This window comes from Rutidosis leptorrhynchoides, chromosome 5 (genome assembly GCF_046630445.1).
Source record: "Rutidosis leptorrhynchoides isolate AG116_Rl617_1_P2 chromosome 5, CSIRO_AGI_Rlap_v1, whole genome shotgun sequence".
Lineage (NCBI taxonomy): Eukaryota > Viridiplantae > Streptophyta > Magnoliopsida > Asterales > Asteraceae > Rutidosis > Rutidosis leptorrhynchoides.
This window is the reverse complement of record NC_092337.1, coordinates 73,769,623-73,779,072: the sequence shown is the minus strand read 5'-3', so window position 1 is coordinate 73,779,072 and position 9,450 is coordinate 73,769,623. Positions and strand designations below refer to the sequence as shown.

Sequence of the window (9,450 nt, the reverse complement as noted above, 5' to 3'; positions counted from 1 at the left end):
AAGTCAAATATTCCAACTAATTGGGGATTCGAACTGTAACAAGGTCTTAATACTTTGTTTAATGAATACACCAGGTTATCGACTGCGTGTAATCCAAGGTTTTACTACTTTGTTAATAATTACACCAATTACCCTTGAATGTAATCCACCCCTGTTTTAATGAGTCCATTAACTATTAATCCATTCCCGTGTCCGGTAAAATGAACAATTATTCGTATTTATAGATATCCCGCCCACCGTACCCGATTAAGCGTATGTGGTTATATATAGATATGTCAAATTGTAACCTTTATATTAAATTAACGAGGTATCATTTAGTTAATATAAAGCCCATTAATAGCCCATTGTCTAATTTTCACAAGTGTCGTTCTTTTGTCCAAACCCCAATTATGGTATAAAGCCCAATAACCCCGTCTTTAATATTTATCCCAACATCACGATTACTTCGATTTAAATAATCATAATAATAACTTAGCTACGAGACATTAATTTAAAAAGGTTGAACATAACTTACAATGAGTATTAATCGCGTAGTGTTACACGGACAGAATTTCGACTTACAAGCTTACAACATTCGTTACCATAACCTTATTATTATTAATCTTAAATTAAAATTAAAATTATAAATATAAATATATATATATATATTCGAGAGATAGAGAGTAGATTGAATTATATTGTGTTTTATTTCGGCCAGAACTCGTGCATTTTATAGAATGTGGCCTGCTACAGTAAACCATGCGACCGCATGGCTTTTGTTCTTCCAGGCCATGCGATCGCATGGCCGCCTTCTCCTGGTCACAAAGTGATTAAAACGTGGGCTGCTCGTATTTATTTACTATATAATATAATATATATAATTTTTATATAATTATATATATATATTATATTATATTCTTGTGCATAGTTGACTTGTAATTTTAGCTCCGTTGCATCGCGCGTTGATAGTTGGTTCATGTCCCGATTCCGGATTTTCGAACGTCCTTGCGTACAATTTAATATCTTGTACTTTGCGTTTTGCAGCTCGTACTCTTGTAACTTTTAGACGTTTCTCATCAATAAATTGAACCACTTGGATTGTATTTTGTACTTTTGAGCTTTTTGGTCGTTTGCGTCTTCAATTCGTTGAATCTGTCTTTTGTCTTCACCTTTTATTATTTAAACGAATATCACTTGTAAATAGAACAATTGCAACTAAAAGCTTGTCTTTCTTGAGGGATAATGCTATGAAATATGTGTTCGTTTTTAGCATTATCAGACTTACTTTAAATTGTGTCGTATATGTTTCAATTGTACTTTAAACATTGTAATGTAACTAGTTGTTGAACTACTTTGTAAACCTTGAAACATCCTCACTTTTGAAATGAATGCGACATATTTTGGTCAAACGTTGTTTTAAAAGACTTATGACCACGTAACGGGACCTAAGTAGACGGCGCCGTCAATGACGATTTTGTCGGGTCGCTACACAAATGACCCAAAGAGTAGCCGGTCCTATCAACCTCCAAAACTTTTTGTCCTCAATTCCCACTCTATGGTATCAATCGGCCAAGAAATTCAAAATAGAGTTCGGAAAGACCCATCTAATGTTCTACCATTGAAATAAGGCGGACCAAATATTGAAAGTTCAAGGGCAATGAATGAGAAAATGTTCGATGGATTCGGACTCGGATTCACACCAAACACACATAGCCGAACTATGTTGAGCTATAATATGCCTTCGGATAAGATAATCTTTCACCGAGATACTACGTTTGCAAGCGAACCAATGAAGTAAAATAGAGGCATTCTTTTGTACTCCCATTTTTTTATTTTATTTTTTGGCAAAGAAACAAAAAAATTTATAACAAATCTTGATCTCGAAGATAGACAAGAAAACAAAAGAACATAACCAACATCCACGACCGAGGCTCGAAAACATTAGGTAAATGAGGCTCCATAATTATATCATCTACGGTCATACTTATACCAATAAGTAAATGAGGCTCCATAACTATATCATCTACTGCAATACTTATATCAATAAGTACATGAGGCTCCATTCTCCACACATCCCATGTTCATGCTAGAAAAATAGGATAGTGGGCTTCATGGCAAAATAACAACGTTGAGTGTCTGAACATAGAATAGGATAGTGGGCTTCATGCTAGTGGGCTTCGTCCATTTCCCTTTTCTTCTCGGAGCCGGGTACGATCCATATACAGATCATTTTAAGTGTCTGAACATAGAATAAGGTTGATGATGTGTATCTGCTCATTTTAGGGCAAAATGAGATGTTTTCAATAAGCAATTTACAATTATTTATTTCCTTACTTAAAAATGAATATACTTTTGGTGAATTCATTACATAAATTATACTAGTGAAATAAGCTTTTTTTAAATACTAGTTCTATCTCACAAATATGTAAATAATTCAGTAAAACACCAAAATATCATGGATAAAATTGTTTAGCAAACATTTGCATACAAAGTCACAAACTTTAATACCAAATACCAAAAGCATCAAGTTCAATTATCTAGAGAAACCTAGTTGCCAACAACTAGTTCACAACACTTAAATATTGGATCACAAACCACTTATTACACCAGTTGTCTTCATTACAAACAAACACCACCAAAATGCAAATCTCAGAAGTTCAAGGGCAGCGGCATCTACGGGTCAACTGATATTGTTGTCTTGTGTTGTTGATATTCGAACACTATCAGCACCAACCATCTGACCTATAGATCTCACAATTTCCCATAGGTTCCCTATCTGTCGATCCGAAACACCTTCGAATCCTTGTTCAGCTGCCAATTAATTATGAAAGATTTTGTAATCTCATACTTAATAAATACATTCAATTCAAATTATAATAATAAAAGCATACCACGAGATTATTCATGTGCTGACATGGGAGGATAACATATGAATACAAGAATCAGAACTTACCGATAATGGCATGATTGCGACGATTATACTCATTCATCATTTTCATCATGTCTCGGTCTTCCTCCCTCTACACATAGCAAGTAAATAATCAGAAATAAAACATACTGAATATATCAATTTTTTTTTTTGAAAAAAGCATAGAAGGGAGAGAACATTACTGCCAATGGATAACCATCAAGTTCAAACTTAGGATAATTCCCGCTATTTTGGGAAGAAGAGCCTCCACTATCATCAGTCTTCTTCAAAAGTTTCTCAGACCGATTCTTTCTCCTAGCACTTTTATTTTTCTTTTTCTTCTTCTTCTTGGATGATGAATTAACAACCACGGGGTCTAAAAGTAGCAGAAAGTCAATCGATTAGTACAAACTATTTTCATGTCACAAACAACTATACTGAGAGACATATATACCTTACCTTTATCAACACCCTTCTCTTTCATCCCAGCAGCATTCTGTGATATACATACAATAAGAATTAATTAATTCATTAATTATGATACCAACATAAGTGATTGATACAAGTACACAAAGAATCACGTTGGTTGGTTTGTATTTTATCTGTAACAGGACAAAATGAAATGTTATTCTTATATGTACGAGTATAACTCACTTTAAAAAATATATATATATGCATTTTATTTTTGACACAAGACATACTTAACACATTACTTACTGATGAATGATAAACTATAATACAAACATAATGAAAACTGTTTTGGATGAGCCCCACCAAACATGTTTTCGCACGTTACCCAACCAGTCCAAATTGCCATCTCAACTAATTAAAAACAAAAACAAAACATAGGAAGGACTACAGAACATTAGTACCAAAGTTTGTGAGGCCTCGGGATTTTTGGAATTGACCACCGAATCATTAACAGTGGAAGATACATCAGAAACCCCCTTCTCTTCGTTGATCACAGCATTCTGTAATATACAAAATAAGAAATAATTAATTATTATGATACCAGCAGAGCAGATGTCATATAAGTACACAAAGTAAAGAATCAAGATGGTTTGTATTTTATATGTAACAAGTCAAACTGAAAGAAAGGTTATTCTTATATGCAGAGTATATAACTTACTTTTTGTTTAAAGTAAAAGCATTTTATTTTAGATACAAGACACACACTAAACACATTACTCACTGATAAATAATAAACTATGATAAGAACATAAAAATAAAATACAACTATTATTTTGGGACTACGATCATTGTTAGAACATAATATGGCTTGAAACTTCTCACGAACCTGATCTGGTTTTGAACTGAAAATCTGGAGCAGAGAATCAGACTTTGGCACATTGTGAGTAGACGAGGAATCAAACTTAAAAGCCTCAGATAAGCAGTCTATTGCGACTTGAAGACTGTCTTTATCACTAACAGAACTAGGTTCAACTGAAAAACAGATTATGAAGAAGGAGCTGTTAGCATACAAAAATTTTAAGCATAAAAGCACGAAAATATAAGTTTGTTTTCACGTGTAATAAAAAAAAAAAAAAAGCTCAACCACATTCAACATTTGTAAGTATATTGCATTTCATAGCCTTCTTACTCCACTTATCTTACAATACTCTCTTTGAATTGCATAATAAAATAATAATAATAATCACAAAATAATGTATGTCTAAGTGCTCATAAGTCATAAAAACCCTAATTTCACCACTTTCCCTAATTTCACTACTTAACATGAAGCGATAAGCAGCTGTCAATTTTCTAACAGAAAATAGTAGCCCTAATAACGATCATTGCTTTGGCTTCTACAAAGTAACATTGAGCTAAATTATAACGTATCAAATAAAATGTATGTCTCAGTTGTCATAGAAACCCTAATTTTACTAGTCACGCTTAATAATAAAACCATCAGCGGTTATCATCAAACTAACAGAAGATATTAAACCTGTTAATGATTATTAAATATAATTGCAAACCATACAAGGTAAAATTTGAACTAAAATTACATAAAAAATAAAACATCAGTATTATATAATAGATTATAGTGAGAGTGAGAGCGTGCGAACCAGAGTTCAGAAAATCGAGAAAAGAGGGGATGATGCGACGACAAAGAGGAGAATCAGCCGCCTTCAAATTCGCCATTTTTGTTCGATTGCAAAATAACAAACGCCGTTTCTTTTTATCTTCCAAGTGACAAGTCAAGTAGTGACCTAATTATCAATGACAAACTGACAATTGACTTGGGCCTTGGGCTATGATTGTGCTATTGGGCTAAGATTGTACTATTGGACTATGATTGTGTTAATGGGCTACGGTTTAGAGCAAGATATAGGCAGAGTTCTATTTGAGATAATTTAATTTGCAACTCTTTTAAGGGGGGTGTTTGGATTAGGGTCAATCACCAAAATACCCATTTTTTTGGCCTTTTCTGAGCTGGAACCCCCTTTTTTTTTTTTTTTTTTGAGAATTTGCCCGCGCAAGGCGCAAGTATCTTTAGACCTTGCGACCTTGCGGCTTGCGCCTTTGCGTGTAAACGCAAGGCGCAAGGATAAGGGCTTGCGTCCTTGCGCCTTGCGCCTTATCAGAATGGATTTTTCCTGATTTCTGGATAAGATTTTTTTGGATTCTTTGTACCTTTACGGATAAGATTATGTACCTGTCTATTTAATGAGGCTAGAACTCCAGATTAATAATTTTATTTTACTTCATTTTCAAAAAGATCAAGTCATTAGAGCATCGTTAAGGTACCAACTTTTATCTATTTTTTCACTAATTTGTGTCTTAATGAGCTGTAGTAATGATGAAGCATTTGTTGTTCATGTATGTTGTGGAGGTAATTTTGAATTTGTTAACAACATACCTATGTATCTGCCTCTTGACTGTTTTAGAACCAGATTAAAACTACCACTTGCTCTACAAAAACCAATAAATCGAAGAGTATTGTTAAGGAAAATTCTCAAAAAAATTGAATTGCCACCTAATGCACCTGTTTCGCTAAGATATATTGATAATAATCATATTTTTGATATTACTGATGATCATGAAGATTTTTTTGAGTTTTTAAAACACGCTGTCACAAACGAGCCTATTGATATTTATGTTGTCGACAAAGTTAGAATGCTTCAACCCGGACAAAATTCACAAACACACCAGCCCCAACAAAATCCACAAACACACCATCTCCAACAAAACCTCCGGATTCTCGAGTCTCAACCAAACAAACAAACTCACCATCTGCAAAAAGAACAGGATGAAATACACAATTCCGAACCAAACCTCGAAACACACTATTCGGAAGAAAAACAGGCTGAAATACCACCTCCAAACACAGAAGAATTTGACTTCTTCAACCATGGCGCCGAGAACGTGTGTAAAATAAAAAAAATAGAGAACCCGTTTATACCTGTTGTTGGGTCTAGTGAATCGTGTAACATCCCACCTTTTTCCGTTTACTTTTCCGTTATACTAATATAAAGTCCGTTATATGTTTATAACATCTCCCGTTGATACGCGTTTTAAATTATCTCGTTTAGGTAATTCCCGCACCCGAGCGAAAGTTGAGGGACTAAACTTGACAAGGGATCAAACCCTTGACTAGGTCAAAGGGTCAAACCCCTTTCACCCATTCACTTTCATCTCCATCTCTCTCTTTCTCTCTAGCAAGAACACACACCCAATTATCCAAATTCATTCATTCATCATCTAAATCCGGATTAAGGAGCTAGCAACCAAATAAATTACATATTCGTGATCCTCTCTTCATCCTCTTCATTTTGGTACCAACTTCATCTCATTTGGGTAACTTTCTAAAATCACTAGATTTTGTGTTCTTGATGTTTTTAACTTATAAAAGTGTTAATTAGTGTCTATGGCTCAAGTCTAACATGAATATATGATTTATATGCTCGATCTCGTTGTTTTAGTGTAACTAACATGAACTTGAATTTTGGTGTGTTGTTCTTGAATTTTGGATGATCATATGTTGTTAGATGTTAAAAGTTGGTGTTTTAATTGTGTTACTAGCATCACTAGCTTCAATTTGATGTGTAGGTTGCCTTAGAAAACTTCATGAACTTGATTATTGATTTTGGTGAATTTGAGTTAGGGTTGATGAACTTGAAATGGACTTTTGATGCATTGAATGCCATGGATTATTATTGGTAAGTGTTTAGTTGGATTGTATGCTTGATTACCTTCGAAACGGCATATCATTCATGTAAATTGGTTGCCCGAATCATTGAATTGCATTTATGAACTTGTATACGGTTAATGTTAAGCATTAGATGCGGTTTTGGTTGTTGTAATAGGTAGATTGATTGATGAAATGTGTTTAGTTGTTTTCCTCGTCAAATTACCTTCCCAACGGTATAAGATACTTGTCTTGATTGTTTGCGGATCATAAATGGTGATTGTTTGAAGTTAGGTTCGTGCATAAAACTTAAAAACTGCCAGAATTCTCTGCACAGGTACCCGCGCGGCGCGCCATATACCCGCGCGGCGCGCCGTTTGGGTCTGTCCAACTTGGTCAATTTTCGAATACTGTTTGCTATGCTACGCACCTCCGATTCACATGTAACTTGTCCTAACATGCTCATACATGATTAAAAACCTCAGAAAAATAGTTCGGGACACGACCCGAACGTGTTGACTTTTTCGTTGACTTTGACCGACCAAAGTTTGACTTTTTGTCAAACTTAACCAAATGATTTTGCAACCTTCCTAACTTGTTTATATACTTGTATCTTGCATGAAAATTGACAATTTGATTTCACATGCTAAATAATCGAGTCGTAACGAGCCATAGGACTAATTGAACATCTTTGACCTATCGTGTTTACCGTTATTGATACGACCTATTTGTTTAGGTCAAGACTAGCATTGTTCTTTGCACACGTTTACTTGTCGAAGTACTTTACTACTCGTGCACTCAAGGTGAGATCATAGTCCCACTTTTACTCTTTTTGAACTTATATTGGGATGAGAAAACATAAACGATTCTTTTGAACTAAGTGAACACAAGAACGGGAAAACAAACATTCTACATACGAGTTTAGAACAAAAATCCTCAATTCGATTATCATTAGTTACACTTGCCGGGTGTAAGCGAGAACTTATGTTATATGGCCATATGGGTTGACAACCCTCATCTTTGACGGTTCGCTACCGTCTACGGATGAAATATATTTTCGAGAATCAGTGTTAGTTCTAGCACTAAGTGATGGGGTATACAATGGAAGGAATGTTAAGCTTTGATAATTGGGTGCTCGTGAAACAAACTTTTGGAATGTATTACTATTATTTCATTGATGCAAATCTTGTGGTTCACTTGTACTTACTTACTTAAACCTATGATTTCACCAACGTTTTCGTTGACAGATTTCTATGTTTTTCTCAGGTCCTTGAACGATACATGATACATGCTTCCGCTCATTATTTGATACTTGCATTAGATGTCGAGTATATGTGCATTTCATGGAGCGTCTTTTGACTTTACTTTAAACCGTGTCGCCCAGATTTCATTCGTATTATAACGTTGTAACTTAACTATTGGTTGAACAATTCTTGTAAACTTTGGGAACAATCTTTATTTTGAAATGAAGGCGACATATTTTGGTCAAACTTGTCTTAAAGACTTATGACCATGTAACGGGACCTAAGTAGACGGCGCCGTCAATGACGATTTGGTCGGGTCGCTACAGATGGTATCAGAGCGTTGGTTGTAGGGATTTAGAGTTCATTAGTGTCAACCTCGAGTCATAGGGTACATTGATGAGTCTAGACTACAACCGGCATATAGACTTGAAGTAGGAATTACTTGACTACTTGTGCATTTATACTCGAACGCTTCTACTCATATCTACTCTTAGTTCATCTTAATCTCACGTTGTTTAATTTGATTGACACGCCACCTTGACTTTATAGAATAATGTCGAATGCACATATGAATCAGGGTAATATAATTTCCGGGATTATATTACGGTGACTCATATGAACGTTCCGACATTATGGCATAAAGAATTTAAGGCGAGTCGAGGAAAAACTTCTCTTTATCTTTATTCTATATCACGGTTAGTATTATTGAGAATACTAATCAATGATATTCTTGTGTCTTGAAGGAACAATGGCTCCTCGTCGTGTACGCCGCAATGAAACTCCCGAACAAGCTCTCGAACGGATGATAGCTACCGCCGTAGATGCGGCCATGGCCGGTCACTCATCCAACAACAATAATAACAACAACAACAACAACCAAGGAGCCGGTAACTCTAGCGAAGGGTGCTCCTACAAAGCTTTCATGGGGTGCAAACCCCACACTTATGATGGAACCGGGGGACCGGTTGTGCTTACTCGTTGGTTTGAACAAACCGAGTCCGTCTTTAGCATAAGCGGTTGTCGGGACCAAGACAAGGTCAAATACTCCACTCACACTTTCTCCGGAATTGCTCTAACATGGTGGAACACCTATGTTCAATCGGTGGGTACCGATGAAGCTCATGCCCTCTCTTGGGCCGATCTAAAGGAAAAGATGATTGTTGAGTATTTTCCGCGCGAAGAAACCCGAA

General features: G+C 35.4%; 1 protein-coding gene across 1 annotated transcript; it reads right to left on the bottom strand.

The window, feature by feature from the left end:
* Positions 1-2,659: 2,659 nt before the first annotated feature.
* Positions 2,660-3,917, bottom strand: LOC139848760 (uncharacterized). Its single transcript, XM_071838459.1, has 6 exons — positions 3,900-3,917; positions 3,760-3,858; positions 3,347-3,383; positions 3,091-3,263; positions 2,933-2,999; positions 2,660-2,790 (listed from the first exon to the last, which is right to left on the bottom strand). Exons 1-6 carry the CDS (start codon positions 3,915-3,917, stop codon positions 2,660-2,662), a joined length of 525 nt encoding a protein of 174 aa, XP_071694560.1.
* Between the last annotated feature and the right edge of the window lie 5,533 nt (positions 3,918-9,450).

Excerpts from the sequence above, each read along its gene's own strand:
- LOC139848760 (XM_071838459.1), bottom strand. Across the intron at positions 3,264-3,346 it reads AGAGAAGGGTGTTGATAAAG|ACCCCGTGGTTGTTAATTCA; the intron begins GTAAGGTATATA and ends TGCTACTTTTAG. Across the intron at positions 3,000-3,090 it reads TTGATGGTTATCCATTGGCA|AGGGAGGAAGACCGAGACAT; the intron begins GTAATGTTCTCT and ends TGCTATGTGTAG.